The following is a 26,627-nucleotide window of genomic DNA, read 5'->3' as shown; positions in this document are numbered from 1 at the left end:
TCTAGTTTTGGACTTGAAACTAGGTGTTAACATTGTGTTTTGCACACCTTTGGGTCACATTCCAGCAACTCAGGTTTTCAAAACTTGAGCCTGCAAAAGATAGGGAAGAAGGCAACTAAGAAAGGACGATCTTGGGGCCTGAGAGTCTCCGATGCCAAAGTCAGTAAAGTTTTTTGGAAGTTTGTAAATAAATAAGAAAATCTAGGGATCAGAGAGCGTTTCTCGTACCTAAGACTTGTTATTTATACCAAGATCTGGGCAGGAACAGATCGTGTCTGTCTCTACGGAATCTGTGCCCTTCATACTGTTCCTTCTGTCAGAGTCATTTTAATGAAGTGTGGCTCTGTGATGGCACCATTAATATGGTGTGTAGCTCGAATAGTAGAGCTATTAATGCGACATGGTTTCCTGTCCCTGATTCATCTTTTGTGATCCGTCGATGTTCCCATATCAGAGAATCGAGAGTTCTCCGATTGGGTCGAGGCCCAGTTGGCTCTGTGAAATGGGAAAAATCCCCTTACACTAGGTTTCCACATTTATACATTTGTAGACTTTTTGTATAATGGGATTATGCCTATTTACTTGTCTTAATACAACTTTTCTTACCTAAAAAATAAATAAATAAATAAAATCCAGTACACATGGTAGTTAAAATTCTTCCCTCTTACCCCCACCCTCCGGACGCAAGTCCCTCTAAAGCATCTCTTGATGTTTTCCCCCGTACCATGTGCAAGCAACAAAGGAAATAGCACAGGGTGAATAGAAAATAAACCAAGTACTCATGATGCAGCAGATTTTAAATAAATTTATAAAGTGGGAAAAATAAGGAAAAGAAATAGATTCATATTCGAGTCTTATGAGAAAATGAGTGATATATCATTTCTTTTTCTGTGTAATGTTAGGTAGAAGTCCTAAATGTACAAGTTTTATATAATTTTTTGTAAAAATGTAGATCCCATCAAGAAAAAAAAAAAGAGTTTTTTACATTTTTTTATAGTAAGATCTACTTTTTGTAAAAAGGTTACGTAACATTTGTGCATTCGGAAATTATTTAGGTCATTTCTCTTTCTTCGATTACTTTCGGGAAGTCATTAAGCTAATAGTTTACGTATAGTTTTTCTGTGGAAACTAGGTGGGCTTGGAGATGAAACGAAATATATAATAGTTTATATATTTTATTTATTTTAAATAGAAAACGCCAATTAATTTTATAAACGATTCATATATTACTGCGAAGTACCATATATCATATTATAAAAATTTGATATCCTCACTATCAATCTAAAAGAAAACACTGATGCCAAAAAAAAAAAAAAATCTAAATGAAAATACTAATTTGCCCCCTCCAACGTACTCCCTATTTTGCTCCTAGTATAAAAATGTGTTTTTTTTTTTTAAATATTTACTAAAGCAAAAAATTTACACTAGGGGCAAAGTGGGGGCACGGGAGCAAGACTAGCAGCACCCCAATCTAAAAGCAAAGCAGAACATCGAAATAATGGACGTTTTAAGAGAATCATATAAAATGAAATTCGACACCTTATAAAATAATCTAACAAAATCTAATTTATTTTTTTATTTGAGAAAGGAAACAAAGGCTCCTATTTGTCAGTTGTTGAAGGAATGGTTGTTTTTTAAAGTTCTCGGATGAGAATAAATTCAGATCTGAGACACCTATAAATTGAGAATAACGGAGACCAGTAGCGCTCTGACACGTAAGGAGCACATGACCAAATTATACCCTGCGTAAATAGCAAATCTCGCTTTCTTCCCTCACTCTCTCTGCCTCTCGATTGTCCCCTCCCCCTCTCTCTCTGCTCTCTGACTCTCTCTGTCGAATGAGAAAAACCATTCTCCCTCTCTCTCTGCTCTCTCACTCTCTGTGTCGAAGGAGAAAAACCATGCTCTCCATCTTCAAAAGACAAAACAACATCCGAAAGGCATCATCCCATCTCTGTCTCTTACTTCCCTCCATCCCCATCTCCAAAACTATGCTCCCTCTCTCTCTGCTCTCTCACTCGATTCAAAAGACAATACCTCCATCTCCGTCTCTCACTTCCCTCCATCTCCATGGCCAAAAATCCTACAACAAAATGCACACCATTAGAAAATAGGGATTACAAAAAATTAGAGATTACAAAAAAAAAAAAATAGGGAAAAACACAGTACTGAAGGAGATCGAAGGAGACTGTTGCGAGTGTTTTCGTGAGGGAGATCGAATGAGACTGACTCGAAGGAGCGAGAGGGAAGGAGAGAGAGAGAGAGAACCGATCGATTAATTTCAAGAGGAATTTCCCGTGAGAGATTGAAGGAGAGAGAGGGAGAGTCGAGTGAGAGAGAGGGGAAGGAGAGAGAGAGAGAGAGCCGCGCAAATTCCAATTAATTTCTGCGAGAGGGAGAGCCGATCAAAGGAGAGAGAGAGGGAGAGTCGATCAAAGGAATTATCGAATGAGAGAGAAAATCGATTTCGGGAAGAGAGAAAATCGATATCGGGGGAGAGAGAGAGAGAAAGACGATCGAGCTGATTCGGGCTCATGTTTCTGTTGATATATGCATCTTCACATTAACAACAGAGGAGGGCCTACGTGTCACCTCTTTATTTGTCTCCATTATTCTCAGTTTATAGGTGCTTCCGTCCAGCAACGTTTATGTTCTCGAATCTATTGAAAACTTTTTTGGAGAGGTCAACATAACTATTTATATATATATTTTTGTCAAGAGCTAATAGATTAGTGTCAGGACCAGCCATAATTCCAATTGGTGTTCTACAAAATGAATTTAAGAAAAAAGTTTTGAAATTGAAAAAGTTATAATACAAGATGAAAAAGTTAGAAAATTTAAAATTAAAAAATATTTTATTTTTAATTGATATTTGAAAATTAAATTATAAAAAATTTTGCGAAGTCTAAAAATTCTCGTAGTTTCCCAAGCATGACCAAGTGTGGGGGCCTTGACACAACACTTCCGTCTCATTTCTCGAGTCTTTTATTCACTTCTAATGCTACATGACGAATCTACAGAAATAGCTGGTTGGTAGATGATACAAGCGAAAATGTGTAGTATATAGCCTCAATTAACATTACATTTCTAATTTATTCGGAAAAAAAAAAAAAACATTACATTTCTCATGGAATAAATTAGACCATTATTAACACCAGTGCATCTTCATCTAAAAGGCCCTTTAACCAGAAATTGAGGATGGAGGACGATGAGGGAAGATCTATCTCGCACACCAGAAGTAAAAGGGGGTCAAGAACAAAGAAGAAAACCTTTGAAGAATAGTCGAAGTTTCAAAAAACCAAAAATGCAAATAAAACTTAAAAACCGAACAAAGATTTCTAAAACGAAGCTGCAAAGAAGGTTGCTTGCCCAGCGTGGAAAACCACTCTTTTCTCTCAGAACTGCTGGGCTGATTTACTGGCAGAGCTTCTCAACTGCTGTTACTATCTGGGCTGGCTGAACCACGGTCCATTCCTCCAATGTCCCAGCATATGGGGTTGGCACGTCCTGCGAAGACAGACATACAATCGGGGCGTCCAAATAGTCGTGGAAGTTCTCAGTAATAGCAGCTGTCAAACTAGCACCAATCCCACCGGTCCGCATGCACTCCTCTACTATCAGCACACGATGCGTCTTTTTGACTGAATTCCCAATCGTGTAAAGATCGAAAGGTTTCAGTGACCTGATGTCAATTACTTCAGGATCATAGCCCTTATTCACCAAAGTTTTAGCTGCCTGCATTACATGATACCTCATCCGTGAGTAGGTTAAGATTGTGACATGCTCCCCAGGCCTAACCATCTCAGCTTCTTCAAGAGAGCAGATATATTCTTCATCTGGAATTCTTTCCTTGAGGTTGTAAAGCAAAACATGCTCAAAAAGTATCACTGGGTTCTCACTTCGAATTGCAGCTTTCATCAAGCCCTTGGCATTATATGGGGTTGAGCATGCCACCATTTGAATTCCAGGAATTGATTGAAAATATGACTCAAGACGCTGGGAATGTTCAGCCCCGAGTTGCCGACCAACTCCACCGGGTCCACGAATAACTACAGGAATTTTAAACTGTCCACCAGATGTATAGTGGAGCATGCCACAGTTGTTGGAGATCTGGTTAAAAGCTAAAAGGAGAAATCCCATATTCATACCCTCAATAATTGGCCTCAGACCGGTCATGGCAGCTCCAATACCCATGCCTGTAAAGGAGTTTTCAGCAATAGGAGTGTCAAGAACCCTGAGATCCCCATACTTATCAGCCAGGCCTTTAGTCACCTTGTATGACCCTCCATAATGACCCACATCTTCACCCATCACACACACATGGGGATCCCTGTCCATTTCTTCTTCCAGGCCTTCTCTTAGGGCTTCAAAAAGTAAAAGTTCATGCCTGAAGATAGAACAATAACTCGTTAAAACCCTGAGCTGAAAAGGAAGGAACGCAAAGACATAAGGCAATATTTTTATGATGTTATTCATGTAGTTCTGTTAGGAAATGTAAAGGAGCATAGGATCAACATAGTTACTACCCACCTGTGATCTTGGCAGAAGAATAGTTATCACATGTACATAAAAGAAAATTCTTAAATGAACACTTCAAAGATATCTACATATGAAAATGAAAATAAGGGCATGTTCGGACACTTGGAATATCTCAGAATTTTGTAAATAGTAGTAAAATGGTTTGAATGAAGATGTTTTATTGGGTTTTGGGAAATGAGAGAGAGAAAGTTGAATAAAAATATTATGAAGTTACAAAATTGTTTGAATATTCTTTTTGTTTTGAAGTTTGTAAGAATAGTATTGATTTTTGTGTTTGAATAATGATTAAATGAAAAAGTTAAAAATTTGAAATTGAAAAGTGTTTTGTGTTTGAGTGATGTTTGGGAATGAAATTTTGAGAAGTTTTGAGATTTCTCATAAGTGTCCAAACATGCCCTAAGTCTCCATACGGAATGCATCCCGATTAAGAAAGCCAATAGCAAAACCAAATTCTTTTTTGCCAGAGAAACACAATCCGAGTTTTCAAAAACAGACATACTGAGCAAGATAGCACATTCGGTGGAAGGGGTAATTTGTTTTTTTTCAAAGTTGTAACATCAGATACATTTGAGATTTCTAACATACAAAGATAAATATTAAAAAAAAAATGTCTATCACGCACGTCGAAGATTCTAACATACTTATAAAGGGGATCATCTTCCTATCATAGTTCTTGAAACCCTTTGCTATGACACAATACTAGTCAAATTTTGAGCCCTTGAGCATAACAGTCATATCTTAAATTAAAACATAAATGATATGAATAACTTCACTAGCACAGCTGAATGAGACACCTTGATAGGATTTAATGACTTGTCAAGCATCAATATAACACTGTCAACAAGTGAGAGATCACTGAAGTCCCAGCTCAAGAATTTGGAAAAACTACCTCAGCACAAGGTTTGCCATTTGGATGAAAAATGTAGTAATCATCAGTAATATTTGAAAGAGGCTAGGAGAAAATGTATAGAAAGTTTGAATGCACTAAAGAGATGTGATAAAGAGGAAAATGTTTGCTCTTACAATCTCTTCCAATTAATCTAAAATGTCAAATGCCGCATCCTTTTCAACTATGCATATGGTGCATCAAAAGCCCATCCTATTGCCCCCTTCGAATCCATATAGTGAATGAGATCTCACATTGTTTTGGAAAGATGATGTTCTTGCTTTTTATAATGAATTTCAAGAAGCTCCAATTATAACCTTAACTAATCATTTCGAAGTGTGGCCCCTATGTGACTTGGACCTTTTTTGGGTGTTACAAGTAGGGGAAAAGGGTGGTATTAGAACCAAACCCAACCAGAAGTGTGTTGTAATGCCCAAATGGTCTATACTCCAAAAGGACTAGTCAATGATACAATTGGAGCTGTATTGGAACCTTATAAAGAGCAAGAACTTCTCATTCTCAAGCAATATAAGATCTCATACACCACTTACCCTTATCCATATTATATGGGGTATCACAATCTACCCCACTTAAATTCCCGATGTCTTCGTCGGGCCTATCCATTGTAGGTGGCACGGCTCAAGTCCCACATTTCTGGTTAGGATAGTCTCTGATACCATTTGTAACGCCCCAATGGAAGGCCCAAACCACATGGCCTATACTCCAAAAGGACTAGTCAATGATACAATTGGAGCTCCATTGGAACCTTATAAAGAGCAAGAACTTCTCCTTCCCAAGCAATGTGAGATCCTATACATTACCTACCTTTATCCATATCATATGGGGTATCACATGTGCTGATGAAGATGTTAGGAATTTAAGAAGGGAACATTGTAATACTCCAATTGGATCGAGTATCGAAAGGTGGTGAATATGATCTCAAATTGTTTGGGAGGAAGATGTGAATGCCCTTTATAATGACATTCAAGGAGTTCCAATCATGATTTTGACTAGTCATTTTGGACTATAGACCCAAATGTGGCTTGGGCCTTGCTTGGATCGTAACACGCCCTTCATTGTTTAGGATTGCTTTGGGCATAATAGCATTGACAAGCTTCTGACTCAAATGCTAGCTAACCTTTCATTTCGGTTGACATGGTAAGAAACCTTACAAACTCTAGGCATTATCTATCTTTCGATAGTTATTTAGGTAGTAAGACAAACAAACTTGACATAAAGAAACCATCTAGCACTTTTTAATCAAGTACCAGATGTTCAAGCAAAACCTCAGACAAGGTTGAGCCAAAATTACTCAACATTGAGAAAATAGACCATCTATTCAAAGATAATGTTAAAAACGTATTCTCACTTGTATGGTAGAGCGCAGTTATTTGCAATAAAAAGTTATTACTTTAATTTTCCAAGAAGTTAACCAACATTTTGTATTAAGGCGTTCAAAGTATAAAAAGGACACGTTTAAGACCAAATTAATGAAGCTCTGCAATCGTCTTAGTCTCTTGGCTTCAGACCTAAAATATTATGAATCGGGAAAAAACAAAGAGAACTCAAAGAATCAAGGTATTCACTCTGCGCGGACTGACAATTGGAGGACCAGCGTGTTCAGGTAGTTTTTATAACTAAAAGAAAAAACAGAAAGAAAAATCTTCACAAAGAATGCATTTTTATATAAGGGCCAAAAAAAAGGCAGCTGGTGTGTTAATCAGACCATATTATCGTGCTAAATAAAGGAGTTGAATGAAAGAAAGAGGAAGGCATCTGATTTTAGGAAATGCAGTTCTTAACCGATAAAATAGTGGGTTCATTCATATCATTATGTAATTAATCTATGGTCCCGAGCCAATTCTTGAAACTTATTAGAAACCAGAGCACGGTAATCATATGCGAAGCTACTACAGTCATTAAGAGGAACGTCTATAGGAAATAAATTATATTATTTGGTTGCATTTATCATTGCAGAGAGTGTAAGCAAATTAAATCCACTAACAATGCATATTCTGAATCCGTTGCTAGCGTAAATTATGGTAGCATTAATATTCACAGTGTTTATCAAATGAATCAAGCATTCCAAATTGATCACGGGAAAGAAGCATACCCAGGTTTTGAAGTAGTAGAAACTGCAGAACTGTCGGGCTTCGTCTACAAGAACACACACGCCGAATCAAAAGTCAATGACCACAAAAGACAAAATCACATATAATTCAAGCGAAGTATAATAAAAGGGAGGAGATGGTTAACTGCAACTGCATTAGTAATCAACTGCTCAGCCCTGCGTCCTCTCGCGTTAGAGCGCGGGACCACCCTTCCATCAGATCTGACAACCAAAAAGCTTGCTTTCCTCTCTGTATCAAATCAAACAAGCCCGAAATGAAATATACGCATCGATATATATATATATATATATATATATAATATATCTCATGTCATCTTGCAAAAGTCGAAGACAACCACATTTAGTATTGCAGAGAAATCGAGCTGAAGGAAAACCTGAAAGGGATTTGCGAGACGAGACCAGGAACTTCCTGGAGTCGAGAGAATTGGAGACCGATAAAGCCGTCGCGGCTCCCAATCCTTGAAAAACGGCGGCCATTTGATCCCGACGAGATATAACGAATCGATGTAACACAGGGCAGAGAGAAAAGAGAGAGAGAGAGAGGATGAAAATGAAGAGAGAAAGTGAGGGTACCAATTTATAAGATAAAGAACAAAGAGAGAGAGAATGGGAGTGGGCGGAGAAACTGAGAGGAGGAAGAACAAAGCTTGCTTGGTGTTTGTGGGTGTGTGGGGGCGGTGAGTCAGATCGGTTTGGTTTGCGTTGCTGTGCGAGAGCGTTGGGCGATTTATTTCAGAAAGAATTTGTACCCCTAAAAAGCGGCCCCCACACACCACACATTTCTGAGTCAGTAGGAGCCCCCATTTTGCATTGTTTCCATCGCCCCCCATCTTCGCTCTTCTCTCTGTTTTTAACGAGAAGGGTAGTTTGGTTATTTCATTTGGAATTTAATCGTTTTATTATCCTATCCTTCGGAAGATTTCGCCGGCTTCCTATTTTTATTCTTTCTTTTTCTTTTAATCGATTGACAACTCTGTCCTTTGTGTTAAGGGTTCCCGTTGGGTCGCCTACCTGGACCAACCACACAAGAGAGGATGTAAATAGAGTATATATATTATTTTCTTATATATATATATATATATTTTAAACAAGCATATCATAGATATAATAAACGATTACAACATACTCAATAGAGTGGGAGCCACCAATAATATATCAAATAAACAAATACAACACGAAAAATAAAACAAAGAGCAATATGGAGCCAAGTCAATAATATATCAAATAAGCAAATACAACACGAAAAATAAAACAAAGAGCAATATGGAGCCAATGACTTGGCTCCATCCATTTTACACAAAGGGAAGCAGTTAGAAGAGGTTTTGACATAATTTAATAAACGGATTGTAAAATTACATCTGGAAGTCGTAGTGGATTATTGTGTGCTACATTTTACTGGTCTGGATTAGCTGAATGTGACTTTCATACCTCTTTCTCTTAATCATTGGTTAGAAAAAATGGAAACATAGGAAAATAACAGCCAAAAGATAGGTCGAATCGTCTGCAGATGATCGTTACTGGCTATGGAGGCGCATGCAGCCCACATGACACTCTTCTTTTCTTGAAGAGAAGATAATGGTTGGTCTAAGAGATCCAAGGCCGCTGACACCGATGGTGCCACAAGTGGCGGCGATAGACTCCCCATGACGCGACGGCACGTGAGTCTCATGCTCGGTGTAAGCTGCGCATGAGATGTACACGCCGCTCTTTTAGTCGATTTTCTTTTGCCATCTTAAGGATTGGTGGCTAGAGAATCTGATAGTAGGGTGCATGGCGGTCGTAGGAAGCTTGAAGTAAGAAGATCGGCGCATTTCGGTACTATGGATAGAAAACAAACTAAAAATTGGAGAAAGGAAACAAAAAACAATGGACAGATCATCCTAAGTGAGTCCACCCCCTATGGTTTGGCAAGTGAGAGTATCTCAAGTATTCTCACTACTATTCTTTACTTAATTATTACTTCCACCTATTTTCTACTATTCATTACTTTTCATCTACTTTTTACTATTATTCAATATTCTATTATTACTTTTTCATTACTTTTTCACTACTATTCACAAACATTCTCATTTCTCAAGTATTCTCAATATCCAAACCCAGCAGGCTAGAGAGAAAATCGCCTGGAGAGAGAAGGATTTTCCCCTATCATTTTCTTGTCAACATTACTTACTATTGTGTAATGTTTCTAAAATAATTCTTGGGCATTTACACAAAAAAATAATAATTCTTTAGTAATAGTATATATTACACTTTTATCTCACTTTTATCGCATTGTGCTGGTGTAATGTTACATATCAAGCATTATACCAATTCTTATTCAATAAAATAACAAATTTAATGGCTGATGCTTAGTATCATATTATTATAATAGATAAGAATAAGATAATTGTATCGTATTAAATATTTTCAAAATTCTTCCATGGTAACTCTTACTTTTGATAAGCATTTTTAAAATAACCTTCGTGAAAGCGTGAAGTTTAGCTTGCTTCAAAAATTCAGTCAAGAAAGTTCCAACAAATGCTTTATGTCTTTTAATAACCTTTTTAAGGAATCCTTTTTGTACTAACATAAAAACTATTTCAATCAAGTTAAGTGGTTTGAATTTGAATTTTATCATTAAAAAAAAAAAAAAAAAAAAAAACTTCCTCATAATGTGACCATCCAATTTGGTAAGATGTGTTTAGAAAATTTTTACTTAGATATGTTTGGACACAACTTTTTCAAACTTTCAAACAAAACATAAAAAATAATATAATTTTTTTAAATTTTAAAATAAAAATTATATTAAAAAAAATTATATTAAGACAATATTTTAACTTTACAGTATTTTTATTCAACTTTTTCTTTCTCATTTCTTAAAACTCAATGAAATATCTTAACTCAAACTATTTCATTATAATTCACAAACTATTTCATTACTATTTACAAAATTTTCATCTCATTATTCAAACATGCCATAATTTCTATGTTATCACCAATTAAACAAGTATATATGCCTTTAAGATCTCTCTCGCTCTCTCTCTTTATCTCTCTCACATAAAAAACCTACAAACTCGAATCTAGTTTTTTCGTTGAAAAGGAGGGGGACGCCTCGGCTTCCTTCTCCTTCTCCCTCTCATTCTCTTCTTTCTCTATCTACCCACTTTGTTTATAAAGTTAATTCTCTTTTCCTAGTTGTTTTGTTTCCTCCAAGGCCAAAAAATGTAGATTTGCAGTTTTTCGACAACATTCGAGAGACACGTGCAGCACAAGAAGGCTTCCAAATCGTAAATCGTTCAGAGAGAAGTGGTGGTTTCGCGAAAATCACCGCGTGTGGGTCTCATGCGCCGCCAACAACCGCTTGTGGGTCTCACGCGCCACCCGTTCCAAGAGCTTGTCTCACCACACGCGTGGGACCAACGGACTTGCCATCATCAGATCCTTCAGATCTGACTATTGTGGCTGCAAAAAGACAAACGCGTGGGCACCACACATCGTCACAAATTTCAAAATCTACCAAAGTTGGTCCAAACTGTAATCCGTCCATTTTTATATCTATCTTGCTACTTTTGTTATTGCTTTCCTTACTGCTTTCCTTATTGGTTACCTTACTTTTTTCCCAACTTTTGTTATGATACTCTTATATGTAAAAGTTTGGTAAAATATTTGAACGATGGCGCCCGATGATCACCACCTCCTCTTTTGTCTCTTGCCAGTCTCTCTCCACCACAATCCACAAGCCCCACTTTTTTAACTTTTGCCCTCGATGCGAGAATCACATGTACTTATTTGAAAGAGTGTGAAGTTTTGCGATGGTGTATAACGCGATGGAGTTCAAAATTTTTAACTAGGTTTTTATTATAAGAGTTGTCTTATTTGACCACAAGATTGTGAAAACGAGGCAGTGGACTTTTCAACAGTCACTTCAAGATAAAATGCAATCACTACTATCACCATGGCCTACTATCATGGAACTACAATCTCACTTTTGAATTTTATAAAAATTGTCATTTTGTGCGACTCCCTCCTAGCAAGGAAGAGCAGGAAACATTTATTTGTTTCTCTGACCCATTTCTTTATGCTGCATTAGTTAAGAAATGATGTTTGTCGGAGTCCCCTACCCTTTATTTATATATTTCTGTATCTCCTAATTATAATGTACTTATAAAAAAAAATGCCTTTACCCAAAATAAATAAATAAAAATGGAGGAATTCATTCATATCAATTTCCACCAACCAAATAAATGGATAAGATCCCATATTCATGTTATGATACATTTGAGACTTGCTAAACAACGCAAAGTAAACCCAAAAAATAATGGAAGTAGTCTATCTCTTGTGCTCAATCCTCTCCAACTTCCTCACATCACTCGCTTTGTCTCTCCTCCTCCTCTTCCGCGCTCTCTTCCTCCGAAAATACTCTTCACGCGCTTCCATTTCCTCTTCCGCCATTGCCACAGAAGCTGTGTCTCTCTATGAAGGCACTGTCTGGCACGAGCGCCGCCGCCCCGTCCACCACTCTTTACGCTACTCCGTCCGTTATGCGCTTTTTGACCTCGACCACGCCCCACATCCGCCACCGGACCACCTCTCCGCCAACCAAGCTCGCCAAGTTGCTGCTTCCACCGGACCCGTGTACGCACTCACCCTCGTTCCGTATCTTTTTTTTTTTTATAAAAAAAAAGTTATTATCATACCTTAGATCTGGTTTCAAATTTAATTCTCGTTTGTAATGAGATAAAATGAGATTAGTTGATATTAAAATATTATTAGAATATATTTTTTTAATATTATTTTTGTTTTAAAATTTGATAAAGATGAATTATATATTTTATTTTGATTTCGTGAAGTTGAAATGACGAGATAGTTAAGAAATTTCCTGAAACGAGGCCGTAATAATTTTATGTACTTCGACGGCTCGACTGTCTCTTTCATTGACATGTTTTGAGCTTGAAAGTTATGTGCTTTGCAGTTTTCTATTGACAATACCTCCTAGCGTGGGATATGAACAAAACCCATTGAGTCTGTACTACTGCTATGATGTGGAAGGCTCTACTCAGTGTTTGAAGAAGTGCATAGCTGAGGTGGGTGTGTGATTATCATCGTACTTTCATGTTCACTCTAAAAAGCTTCCAAATCAGAGCATACGTATTTCTGGCTCAGATATAGTTCACAATACAAAATTTGTCCTCACATAAAATGTATTGTGAAGTCTTATGACGTCTTAGTCTGTTCGTTATTTAATTTCCCTGTTCTTCTCATAAATCTGCCTGGACCTGGATATGGTTTAAGATGCAATAAAACGAATAGTATTATGATGAAAAGTCAGAGATTTTTCTTTAATGTAGTAGTGCTGGCCATACTTTATCCAAGCTGTAGTTGTTTGGTAAATCAACTTTCTTACAATTTGATACCTCCTAGATTTATGTTGTACTACACATAATTGCAAAATACTTTGTTCCCTCCGTATCAAATGGAAGTTTGAAGAAATGGAATTATATACTCATTTAACTTCATGTTACCCTGAAACTTAAACCTACCTTTCTTGGATCAACTAAGTGCATATTTGAAAGGCTATGCTAGTTTTCTTGAAACGCGTTGTTTGCAAGTTTGCAAACTCTGATCTACTTTTGGACGGAAGGATTATTTCTACCGTGACAATATTACCAGACGCTTTTAGTGTAATGGTTGCTTGTTTACGCATGTAGGAAATTGTTTCATCAATATGATATCTTGTTTGTGGCGAGAAATGAAACTGATTTACATTTTCACATGTCAAATTATAGTGGTATTTCTGGATTCGTGAAGATATGTTTGACCTCTGTGTGTGTGTGTGTGGTACTCTTTTTCTTGGCTTTCAGCTCTCTCTCTGATGCATTCCAGTTATTGGTACTCTTTTTTGTTTCAAATGATGGTGGGGATGATGACAATATAAACAGTTAATATAACAGTGGCTAGCTGTCACATGTTTTTGATCAGTAAATAAGAATTTTATTAAAATAGGCGAAGCCAAGTACGCAGGACACAAGAGCAACACCTATGCATGATTGTCTAAAGATACAAGGAAATCATGTACATTCATGCCATTAAAATCTATTACAATCGACCAATGGAATAAAGTATGAAGAAATAAAGTTCTAGTCTCATCCATTGTCCGTTCACGATTCTCAAAGCTTCGACCATTCCTCTCCATCCATATGCACCACCATAGCAGATCGGTATCATCTTCCACATAGTTGCAATTTGAGTGGTACCTCGGATGCCTTGCCAACTGGCCAAAAAATCCAACCCTTCTTGGCATCACCCAATGGAGCCTCGCTCTAGCAAATGTATTGTTCCACAAACTCATGGCAACGTCACAATGCAGTAATAAATGATCCACAAACTCCCCACTTTTCTTGAACATTTAACACCAATCCAACACAATGAGTCGGTGTTTCCGTAGATTATCCAAGGTGAGAATCTTCCCTAATGAAGCTGTCCATACAAAAAAAGAAGCTTTTAGGGGGCCTTAGTCCTCCATATATTCTTCATGGAACGTTCTTATAGAGTGTTTCATAAGGGACTTATAGTACGATTGTATAGTAAATCTCCCATTCTTGGATGATGACCACAAAATCGTATCAACTCCTCCAATCAACTCCTCCATTCACTCTACAATTATACACAGAATTGAAGAAATCTATAAATATGTCAATTTCCCAATCTTTGGCATTTCCCAATTTTGGGCAGCGCTAAGGAAAATGATATTCGATTGGGGAGAGCCACTAGAGAGGTCCATGAGTTATTCTACTGAAGCCTCCTGACTTCGTGCAATGCTATATATTGTTGGATAGCTTCACCCACCCATGAGTCGCCCAAGTGGTAAGGGTGAACTTGTGTGCATAAGCCCCATGTCACATGTTCAATTCTCCATGGGATCAAACTACGATTTAAGTGGGAGGCCATGGCGGTGGGTTGCTGTGCTAGTCTCCCTAGGGGTTTAGGTTCCATGGATGAGTCCTAAAGGCTCTGTCGTATGGTGGTTCCCCCATCATAAATATATATATATATATATATATTGTTGGATAAGCTTCCTTAAGGACTCAATCTCCACACCATAGATCAATACAGAATTTAATTTTGGAATCATCCTCAACTGCAAAACGTGTATATCAATGGATGTTTGTCCAGCCTCTTCTAATGTGTTTCCAAAGCCCCACCCCATGTGGTCCGCTCACCTCAGTTGAGCACTATCCTCCCCACAATCTACCATATTTCAAATCTATGATAACTCTCCACAAAGCTTCCCTCTCATCATGGTATCTCCAAAGCCACTTACCCAATAAAGCCTTGTTGAAAACCAACAAATTCCGAATTCCCTACCCGCCTTCACATATTGGGGTGCAAACCGTAGCGCAATTCACCAAGTGAAACTTGAATTCTTCAACAACGAATTTTGCTGTCATGTGTAGCAATGCTATTAAAGTTCAAAGCATCTTTTTATTCATCAATACGAATTTTGCTGTGTACCGATTTTGCCTGAAGCTAAACGTAAAGAGGCATATCTCCTGCAATTGATTTTACCTAAAATGCGCAGGCTTCATTCCATATATTGAATTGGGTGGAATTTCGATCAAACAATCTTAGTTTTGTGTGATAATGCTTCTTTTTTTCTTGTTTTTTGCTTTAGATTTTAATCTATTGTTACTTGGGAGTTTAGGTTCATTCATGATTGTGGTCTCTTGTTACAGGTAACAAACACACCATGGGGTGAAAGAGTAACCTTCGTTTTCAACCCAAGTTCTGATTTAGTAGCAAAACCATTACATGTCAGTCCTTTTATGGTATGGCTTGGAAACTCTCATGTCTTGTACTTCTAGGTGCCTTGCTTCTCCTTTTTCCCTATTGTAGAATTTGATGGCTCGTGACTTCTTTGTGCTACATATAAGACATCTTACAGAATACGGGAGTCCTACTTTAACCAATTACAAGGACAGTCTGCTGCAAGTTAGACATGCCCATGGATGAAATGAAGCCTTTAAGCTTAAAAAGTGTGCCAAGTATGGCAGAATAACAAACTTGAAACTGTGAATAAGAAAGAGAAATTCAAAGGCATGCAGGAAGGTTGGCACCTTGTTGTCTTCGGACTGATGTGGAAAAAGGGAAAAAAAAGCTGGCCTCTGAATCTGAACTTCATTATGTTCTGAAACTGGAAGGGGAAACAAGGGTATTTTGTTGAGGATCCTCCTCGAAATGGAGTTTCCAAGCTTGAAATATGTTTTTACAAAAAGAAAATTAAATTGTGGGCATTGCTGGTGATTTGTCTGACTATTTGATTGATCATGTCTTAAATCAGGAGATACAAAAGAAAATTTTGAAATTATAAGTGTTACTAATATGAACAAGCTTAGCATGCTTTATTTATTGAAGTTTTTTATATGGACTGAGGTTTTATTGTTGTAAGTAATCGTAGACTATTGCAGGATATGCTTGGGACATGGAAAATCAGAGCAAATGCTCCTGGAGATAATCTATTTGTGTCAATTTCAGTTCAACACCCTAAGCTTGGTGACTATTTCACAGCTACCTTGAAAGCAAAACGAGTGCCATTATCGTTAGTATCAGATCATGCTATGTTCTTCTGGTTGATGCCTCACAGGGTTGCAGTGTGGATCTACTGGCATGTAAGTGAATAGGCAAATGCTTTCCATATCTTCGGATCATTAATATCTTGCCCTAGTTAATCCAACAGAGCTTTAATTACAACTATATAGGGTGGTAACATTAACCTTTGTTTACCTGAACTGAACTTAAAATTTTTTCTCCTGCCTGAGAGTCTATGTTTTTTGAACTTATCAAAACTAGCTAGTGCTAGATAGCTCAGGATTTTCTTTTTCTTTTCACCTTCCCCTTCTTTCTGATAAAAATTAATATCTAACCTAGAGGAACAAGGGGGAATGTTAGTTGAAAATTTGGGTTGAAAGGTGCCTTTTTGCATTACTGTCCGTATGAGATTGGTCATGATGCCAGTGTCCAATGAATACCCTTTTGTATTCTCATGTCTCTATCACGGCCCTGAAGTCAATGAATTTTGACACGGATTGTTAGTTAATATGATGGGTCTTTCATTCGTATGATTTTGTAGCCTCGTAGAAACTGTGAAGTTAGCCTTTAAGCCTTAGTTTATGGTAGGAAGTAAGGTTCTCATTCAGTTTTAAAGATGTATACTGGATCAAAGATGCCTCGCCTCAGCTGAGCATGACTTCTGCATGGTTATCTGCATGCTTGGATTATTTTCCCCTAAAGTATTATAAGATTAGCCAGCAATATCCTCTAAAAAAATAAAGCTATGCTAGTGAAATTCTTCTTCAGTTCAGAACTATTTTAACTTCTGGTTATGTCAAGAGGTTGATTACCTGATTATATTCAACCGCCTCATAACACCTGCCTTCTTGCCTCATCCTTGTATAAAAGTGTAATTCTATTCTCCAACCGGTGTGTAGGGCACGCCATCTGCATAACTTAAATGGTAAGATTTGATTGTAAAATTTAAATTTTAAAATTTATCTTCAAAATCAAATTATGCCATGTAATGTAAGCACTTTACTAGATGTGCTCAACACATAGGCTTAATAATAGAATTTTTCTGTATAAAATCATATTGGTTAAAGTTCCAAGGTGCCTCTGCATTGAATTACCTATTGATGCTCTTAAACCGTGCGTTTCTCCAGGCTTTAAAGCTATGGTGGAAAAATGTGTCATTTATCCAACACCCAAGATATACCAACCCTGACTATAAGGAGGAAGCTTTGGTACATGATCGCAAACTTCAATGCTGTCCAGTAATCGGATCGGACGAAGACAAACACCTGCAAGCTAATGGAAGTGATCAAGGATGTTTGCCAACTAAGAATTGTGAGATTCGTCAGTTCACCTGGAGAGAGGCTAAGTGGCCCTGGTCTTGAAAGCGCAAGAATTTGTATTGTTTTCTATAACCGGAAGCAAGCAACATTGAAAGAGGAGGATCTTCATGACAATCTCTAAACGAATATATTTGGCAATTAGTTGGTATATTGGCCTGGTTTGTTTTTACAGATAAGATGAAATAAAAGTTAAAAGTTGAATAAAATATTATTAGAATATATATTTTTTGATATTATTTTTATTTTGAGATTTGAAAAAGTTGAATTATTTATTTTATTTTGTACGAGAATTTGAGAAAATCGTAATGATTAAATAAAATGAGTTGAGAAGAGTTGTGAAAACAAATGCAGGCAAGTTGTTCTGTTAAACTTTTTTTAGTCTCTGAAACCACCTCTATATTATCTACAGGTCCTGCAAGGTTATCACAGCCAAACCTGTGCTTGTAAAGTATTTTAGTTAGCAAGAAGGTTGCTGTATGGATATTGCTTACTGTATGGTTTTACTTACCATCAAAGAGATTTCTTCATTGATGCAGTTTATGATCCAGATAAAGCTTTAAAGTTTTAAACCATTAACTGGAAAAAAACTCGTTTCACGTGATGATCTGAACTTTGAAAAAAACTCAAGAACTGGGTTTAATTTCTATCATCCACCCGACTCTAAGAAAATGAAGAGGAGAATAAAAACGAAAAAAGCAAATGACCACAGTTGCATTGTAGTTACCCAAACAGGCAATCAACCAACCCACAATGACTGTATCCCTCTTTGAAGACTGTCCACTTTCAAAACTTTTTTACATATGACTAACCATTAACCAACCAAAAAATGAATCCTTTTCCAAAACCGTTCCCTTTTGCCATTCTTCGTTTTCGACCAGCACTGCTGCATGTGCTAAAAATGAGAAGAGAAAGATGATTTAGCACACAAAAGGTCCCCATTGCGTCTTAACAAAGCTGGCCATTTGTGGAGCTTGTATATAAAGGAGTCCTTAAGCAGATTATGATACGATTTGGTCAACAAAGGGAAGATCATGGCATGATTTGCCAGCGGCCTGAAACCTAGCTTCAATCTCTTTAGGTAAACCTTGTCTGTTTCTTATTCTATATTTTCAAATACCTTCGCGTTTTAGTCAAGCAACCTCTTATTGATAATGTCCTTGTAGTTCGATGACATTTGCATCCCTCTAGCTATTGAGGAATAATCTCATATTACTTATAGACAAGGTTTTGGACATGTTTATTAGGAATTAACAATTATCTCTTGTTGAATATGTTTTATAAGATGAGTCAAGTCAATAAATTTTTTCATAGTATCAGAGCCTGTCACAGTATGAATGAGGACCCATACTACTTATCCTGTGACAATGACTAGAAAAAAATACTGACTTGCACGTGAGAAATTATGTTGAGGAATAATGCCACATTGCTTGTGGATAATATCTTGAGCATGTTTATAAAGAATGATCAATCCTCTCTTGTTGAATCGGTTTTATGAGATGAATTAGATCTATAAATTTTTTTACTACCTGTAGATCAAGTCTTATACCCCCAATCTACTTATTAAAAAAAATAATAAATAATAATTATCAATATATTTTTCTCTTTTCAAAAAAATTGATAGCTCTTAAAAGAGGAACTATCCTTATGACAGCTCTTTATATTAATGTTTAACTTTAACTCGGTCTACGAAAATAATATTGTGTTATATTTTTCTTTCTTCTTTGATTTAATTATCTTAAGAGTCAAATCTTAATAAATAATTCGCATTGAAACTTAATGACAGTTTAATACATTTTAACTTTTGGTACTTTTTTTTCCTCAAACAGACAATAATATAAAGAGAAGAAGCAGAGTACGTGTACAGAGAAAAAAGAAAAAAAAAAAAAATTAAGGGAGATCAAAGCCAGTGTGATACAAGGAGTCATAGGATCATGGGAAGGGCTTACATCGGAGTGAGTTAACAATCCTTTGAGTAAGCTCATGTGCCACAGAGTTGGCACTTTGAGGAACATGAACAGAGGTCTAGACCTTCAAATGATTGACATGTTGCAATCTTCAATGATGGGTTGGATAGTAGTCCAGTCTACATCTGCAGATAGATCAATGATTACTTTGTGAACCAACAGAGAATCTCCTTCTAGAGAAATAAATAGAGCCTTGAGTGCCCAAGTTTCTTTGATGGCCAGTAGCGCAACCCAAGCTTCATCATATATGGGAGTTGTGTTGGAATGCTTTTAGCCTAAGACGGGAGAGGATCACCTCTAGAGTTGTTGCATACATGATACAGCCCTCCCAGTCCCTCCTCTCTATCGTCAAAGGGTTTGTTTAGTTCCTGAAACTAGACCCATTGACATATTTGCCATTTAACAAATCCAGTTTCAACATTAAAGCAAGTCTTTTAATAAAATAAAGATGTGAATTAAAGAAACTAATTCATTAATAAATAGGATTGTTCAAAGTATAATATAACATTTGATTGTATTGGATATTCGAGCAATGATGCAATGAGAGGCATCTGCGTTAATAAATAAAGAAAATAAGGGACAATTTATAGGAAATTAAGAACTAATATAAATATAATTTTACTACTTATAAACCGAGAATAAGGATATTACTTTGTGCGTTACATATTATAGTTAAAAAAAGAAAAGTTAGTTGCAAAATTAGTACATAAGTTTTCACGTTTTTACAAATCAAAATCATAATTTTAAACTTTTCGCAACAATGATACCTAAAAAAAATAGCTATTAAGTATTTTTATCAATATTTTATTAGAAAAATAATGAAGGATTGTCGCGTCAACATGTCATGTGTCAATATTTAATTAGCTAACGGGCAATATTAATTGCATGTGACAACCTTTATGTTAGTTTTCTAATAAAAAAAATACTTAATTGCGAGTCTTTTGAAGTTAATGTATGAATGTTGCAAAAGTTAAAATAGTGGCCTTAATTTATAAAAAGAAAATGCTATTTTGAAAAGGAAAATTATTCGTATCAGCCATAGTCGCAGCAGCACACCTCATGTTGTGCTGCGGTTAAAAAAAGAAAAAAAAAATTTGTGTGGTGTGCTGCGGCTACAGACTAATGCGTAGAATTGTTCTTTTGAAAATGCTACTTTGACACAATTACTCTTTATAAAAATGTAAAAATCAAAACAACAAAGAAATAGAGTATTAATATTACTCCGCACACTATTGCTTGGAATTAGAGCCACTATTCACTTTATACGGATGAATCACAGCCCTTTCGCCCCTGGCTCCCCTTGGACGGGGTGGTCATATGCGACCCCGCCCCTTACCCTATAGAAAGAGTGTTTGTCCCTGTCATATGGGCAGATGAATTGGGGTGGGAATTGGCTGCTCCTCTTTCCTTGAACTTGAACAAAAAGCGAATAAAAAATTGAATCAAAATCAACCAAACATGCGACCGTATGTCTTTGGTTGCAAGCCAGAGAACGACGCCAACAACTTGCACACTATGCGCAACAAAAGGATATGATGAAAAAGAAGAAAAATATAAAGACGAAGAATAAGAACAAGAAGACAAAAAAGATGAAGAAGAGGAGAGCAGAAGATGAAGATTACGGTTAAGTTTTTTTTTAGGAAAATTCTATACACTATATTACCATCTTACTTTCATCCCATTAAGTAAGATATGATACATTTATTACTATTAAATGATCATTTATTGCATGCTTCTTTATCATTTAATGGTGATAAATGTGTCACATATTACTTGAAATAATCAAAATAGAATAAGAGTGTGGTGTATAACATTTCTCCTTTTTTTAATGTATAAGTAGGCAGGCGGGTGAGTAGATATCCTACTCGCATCCCACCTATTTTGTTAAATAAAATTTTATACTTGGCATGTCCACTAGATACTAAGCAGGCAAGGTGCGACGCACGGACGAGTTAAGCGACAGGCTCCTATTGTCCAACCCTACCAATTTTGCTAAGTATAAGCGATTTGGCGCATCAACCATGTTCCACATGTACCAATACTTGAGGTGGACTAAGCAATCAAATGCCATTAAAAAAAAAATTAAAAAAAAAAAAAAAGAAGAAGAAGTAGACATCGGCTTCAATTCAGATCCCTTCATCTCCATTCGTCTGTCTCTTCTCCCCCAAATCCCACCCCAAATCTCTTCCTCAAACCTTTGGCCGGTCTCCTTTGGGCACGACGGTCTCCTCTACGTCAATAGTCTTAGGTATTCCAGATGTTATTGGTCCTTGACTTGGGACAAGAAGCTCTCCAATAGCGACATCCACCATTGTTTTCTTCCTTTTGTGTGTAGGTCACATCATACGTAGACATTCTGGGTTGTCTTGTTTCTGACCTCGATTTCTCCAACCCATGTCTCTGGTTGAGTTTTGCCAAGGACTAGAAACTTTGAAAGATAAGCTTTAGGCTTATTTGTTGAGTTTTCTTCTTCAACTGAGATCCAACTGTTTGACCCAAATAATTCAAATTAGAAAATCGAGATGAGTAAACAAAGCATAAAAGCTCTTAAATGTTTCCCATTTGGCTTGTCGAGGTATGGGGGCTGTTTGAGTTTCAGAACTTTCTGCATGTTGGGTTTCACGATTTTTCCTTAGCTCCCAAATGTTTTCTTTTTTCAAACCTCCTTTTCCTCCTCCTCCTCCTCCTTCTTCAGCATCACCATCTTCTTCTTCTTCTTCTTCTTCTTCTTCTTCTCCATCTATTTTTGCTCCGATGCACGATGATGGTGCTTTCCCCAAGAGGCGGGGACAAACACAATCATTTACCCAAAGGCGGCTCACTCAGCAAAGGAAGCTCCGGCACACCAGTGACCAAGACCTCAGCTTGCAGTTGAGTGAAGGGTCGTATTTATCGCCGCCTGGTTTGCCCAAGAAATCGCATTCAGGGGGTGAATCGGAGCACTGGACATGCTCAACGGTGCTGCAAAGGTTGCTGCTTCCTGAATTGTCTTCGAGTTGGAGACCAAAGTCAACGACACTGAATTCAGGGCATGCTTGTCTCGTCTCCCCATTTCATGCCAAATTTTCTTCCCACCCAAAACTCATTCATCCCATAAAAATGAAAACACACTGTTTCATTAAATGGTATAGGTGTACTTGTTGGTGCGCTTCGGTGCACAAAAACACCTGAAAGAAGACATTTCTATCTGATATTGGATTTACACATTGAGCTGTTTTCGCGTCTCTTCCCTTGCTCTCAAATTTCTGTCTCTCTTCCATACGATGTCTCTCTTCCTTCCCCTATGAACTCGTCTCTTCCCTTAGAATATTCCTCAGAACTCGTCCCACTGAACTTGTCTCTTCCTTCCCATTAATTTTGTTGGTTAAGCTTGATTTAACTAGTGTTTTGTGTAATTTTTTGTATGGATGTTGTTTTGTGTTAACTTTTACTTGAATGTTTGAGTATGTTTTTCATGCCTATCAACTCTTTGACGGAATTATTGAGCTAAAAGGACATTGTGTGTGTCCAAAATTTGCACTCTGTGTGTGCCCATCAATTGTTTTTTGTTCCTTATGGTTTGTTTGCATTGTGAAATTGGTAACTCCAAGAGGGTGTTGCACTCAATCAAGAAATGCATCCTTATGATTGCCCTTTTCAGCTCACAAATTTGCTTCAAAGTCATCGATGACGAAATGTTTCTTTCTATCACATTTTCAAGTTAGAGCTAATTTGATTATCATGTTTTTTTTTTTTTTTATTTTTATTCTCTACATTTAGTAGGGACGAGCTTCTTTACACTCATCCTTCTTCTCCTTTGTCACTATTGAAAAGTGAGTTTGGGGTTGAAGTTACTGACTCTCTTCATGAATTGAACGTTAGTGATGATATATTAAAGCTTTCTGGCTACATATCTAGCCCCTGTGATGATTTTGAAATTAAGGTAGAAGATTTATATTTGATTATATTATTGATTAATTGCATGTTTTATCTTTTATTTATTTTCCATGTTTCTTATTATACACTGTCGCGTAGGCCTGCAACCCGACCATAATTAGCCGGGTTTGTACCCGACCCAACCCGACCCGAAACATCTAGATTTAGGCGCCAACCCGATCCGATCTGACCCGATCAAAATAAAACCGGGTCGAACCTGTATGACCCGACCAAGTCTTACACCATGAAATAGGAGCCAAATGATGCCTAGTGTTTGGTCATGGGAAAATGCATCTATCTCTTCTTCTTTACAAATGGCTCTGGTATTCTTGGGACGCAGATCGAGGGAAGGTAATTCTTCTTCTTATATTATGCCGTTTAGGTTGCTACTTCTACCAAGAAGAAGGCATTACCCATTAATCTCTAACGCCAAAGCTATATAAAAGCATGCCAGCTCAAGTCAAAACATAAACATAAACTCTTTCTTAATTTATAAAAGTTGCTGCTAAAGAAAGAAAACCTTTGCAGTCAAAGGGAATAAATTTGTTCTGAGCGAGGAAAATTTTAACCAGATCCCTTTTCGGTGTTGGACGGGTCAGATCCCTTTTTGGTGGCAACGCCCCTACGATCCGAAACTGCTTCGGACACTTCTCGAACAATGGGTTTGTCACCTTCTTCGTCTTTTTCTTAGCTGTTGCTACTGGTGCCTTGCCACCTCTCTTTGGAGCCATTTGTGCAGCTGCGAGTTTGGAAGCCTCGCTGGTTTACCCTTGGAGTCTGCGAACGGCGGTATTGCTTCTTCTTGAAAACTTCTCTCAGAGCCTCCTTCTGCTTCTGAGAAATCACCGTCAACACCTGCGCAATCGACAGCCTCATCACCTTTATCTTGGAGAGCTTGTTGCAGATCCACCTTAATTTTCTGACGCAGTTCATGGACCTTGATTCTTGCCATTGCTGTAAGTCTCGAAGCTTCCCTGCAGCAGATCTGTTTCTCTTCAAATGAAATCGTATGGAAGATAAGAATGGTTTTACGGACGGGTTGAAATCAAATATAAAAACTCGATAATTAGTCGGGTTGCATATCCGATCATATAATAACCTGCCAAATTCGGGTCGGGTCGGGTCGGGCCGCTTTAAGCGGTTCCATCGGGTTTACGGGTCATTTGCACAACCCTACTGCCGCGTGGGACCCATCATTTCATGAATTTGTTAGGCCAAAGATGCAGATGCTTCGGATGGCTAAGAAATTTTTTTTTTTTTTTTTTGATAGAAGATGGCTAAGAAATTAAAATGCCAGATAAACATTAGTTTGGCATAGGACCCATCATTGTTTGTATCTACTCGTTAATGATTAACATGCTTGGATGCTAAAACATTATGCTCCCAGTATATATTTATATTTTTTTTTCAAAACGTTATACCGCTTCTCTTTAATGCTAGTTTCATGTTGTTTCTTCTATATGAATTTATGAATTTGGGATATTATTCATGTTTGCCAAAATATTTTCTGAACTTCCTTAATTTTTTAAAATCACATATGATATCAACTCAATCATCATCATGTGTAATTAATGGGGTTGTAATGGAATTACCAACTTGTTGGTGTGATTTGAAAGCACCACTAAAGACGTCACACACTAACAAAAATTCCGCAAGGAAATTTTTTTCCTACACGAATTATAACACAGTAAAGCAACTGCTATATATTTTTTTAATTGCTTTTCAATTTTTGTATAACGTGGTAAAGCTACTTCCTCATGTGAAATGCTTGTACTGTGTGCAGGAAGATGCAAGATTTGAATTTTTCCATTGGGCGGATATACTTAATTTGATAGAGGAGAACATTCAGAGAAGAGAGAATACAGTTCAGAAGAGGCAGGATGACGTATTGCGGAGAAGGAAAGATAAACTGAGAGAGAGAGAGAGAGAGAGAGAGAGAAAGAGAGAGAGAGAGAGATGCCCAAAAGGTTGAGGTTGAACAAAGTTTGCGGAGGGTCGAGAATATAAATGCACGAATATTATTGTGTTTGTACTGGGTTATATAAATTGTAATAGTTTCTGCATAATTCAGATAAACTATAGGACACATGTAAATAGGTGGATATTTTCTTTATTTTTTTTTTGTATGGATCAAGTGTAATGGTACTATCCCTTGAATTAGGCAAAGCAAAGCCTAATTAGGTACTTGATCAGGCATTTTGTTGTATAGGGGAGAGAAAAATCTGCTATTTTTTTTACTCTTTTATGAATCTACTGGGCTATATACATTTTGACTCCATCTTTAAAGTCCCCTTTGAACTTATCTAAGACATTCTTCATAACATTTTGGATCAATCTATTATGCACACAAGATGATAAGTGGACAAAATCCAATCTATTATTCCAATCATAGATTGACAGTATACCCATGATACACAAAATCTATACACAACTGGACACAAAACCATCTACACACATATACCTGGACACAATTCACATAACAGACAAGCTTGGGGAGTGGGATGAGATGAGAATTTTGTGAATAGTAGTAAGATATTTTGTGAATAGTAATGAGATAGTGTGAGTTAATGTTTTATGGAGTTTTGGTAAATGAGAAAGAAAAAATTGAATAAAAAATATTATAAAATTAAAATATTATTAAAATATAGTTTTTTAATATTATTTTTATTTGAAGATTTGAAAACGTTGAATTATTTCTAATTTTTGTTCAAGATTTTGGAAAAATTATGATGATTAGTTTTAAAAAGTTGTAATGATTAGTTTGAAAGTATTTGTGTTTGAGTGATATTTGGGAAAGAGATGGGATGAGACGGGACGAGATGAAATTTTGGGATTGAAACATTTTCCAAACAAGCCCTTATATCTATGGATAATATATACAACTGGCCACAAACAGCATATACACAATTTAACCATGTTTATCTACAAAAGCCACCAATATTTATGTCCACAAAAAATTATGCACAACAAGTCTGGAAAGTGGCATGTGCACAAGCTACCAAAAAATAACAAGTCCAATCACACGATGCTGCCAAAAAATCAGTTGTTGCCTATCTAGTCACACGATGCTGCCAAGAAATATAGGCAAGTCCAATCAATAACGTCGCACACTAATAATTGACCAGCATACTAATAATTAAAATTTTCATACATTGTCTTAATTAGGCAGCTATATCCATGGAATTACATCGAATCAATATGGTCACACACCTAAAACAGCATAAATAATATTCAATGTCGCGTGCAAAATAACTTTCGAAAATGAAGGTAGAAACAATTAAACCAATAAGCAAAACCTCACACCTCCT

The 26,627-nt window shown here is 36.8% G+C and overlaps 2 protein-coding genes and 1 long non-coding RNA gene across 3 annotated transcripts; 2 read left to right on the top strand and 1 right to left on the bottom strand.

The window, feature by feature from the left end:
* Window positions 1-3,124: 3,124 nt before the first annotated feature.
* LOC121265058 (pyruvate dehydrogenase E1 component subunit beta-3, chloroplastic) lies at window positions 3,125-25,270 on the bottom strand. The gene is made up of 5 exons (XM_041168518.1): window positions 25,231-25,270; window positions 7,931-8,150; window positions 7,682-7,785; window positions 7,539-7,582; window positions 3,125-4,387 (listed from the first exon to the last, which is right to left on the bottom strand). Exons 2-5 carry the CDS (start codon window positions 8,031-8,033, stop codon window positions 3,415-3,417), a joined length of 1,224 nt encoding a protein of 407 aa, XP_041024452.1. The 5' UTR covers window positions 8,034-8,150; window positions 25,231-25,270; the 3' UTR covers window positions 3,125-3,414.
* On the top strand, window positions 11,791-17,659 carry LOC121265061. Its single transcript, XM_041168521.1, has 5 exons — window positions 11,791-12,170; window positions 12,508-12,619; window positions 15,269-15,361; window positions 16,001-16,201; window positions 17,249-17,659. Exons 1-5 carry the CDS (start codon window positions 11,854-11,856, stop codon window positions 17,480-17,482), a joined length of 957 nt encoding a protein of 318 aa, XP_041024455.1. The 5' UTR covers window positions 11,791-11,853; the 3' UTR covers window positions 17,483-17,659.
* On the top strand, window positions 24,598-25,597 carry LOC121265063. The gene is made up of 2 exons (XR_005940603.1): window positions 24,598-25,204; window positions 25,313-25,597. It is a non-coding gene; the product is annotated as an uncharacterized LOC121265063 (long non-coding RNA).
* The last annotated feature ends 1,030 nt before the right edge of the window (window positions 25,598-26,627 follow it).

The sequence above is a fragment of the Juglans microcarpa x Juglans regia genome, chromosome 5D (assembly GCF_004785595.1).
Source record: "Juglans microcarpa x Juglans regia isolate MS1-56 chromosome 5D, Jm3101_v1.0, whole genome shotgun sequence".
NCBI lineage: Eukaryota > Viridiplantae > Streptophyta > Magnoliopsida > Fagales > Juglandaceae > Juglans > Juglans microcarpa x Juglans regia.
The sequence above is the reverse complement of the archived record's forward strand: the minus strand, read 5'-3'. Positions and strand labels throughout refer to the sequence as shown.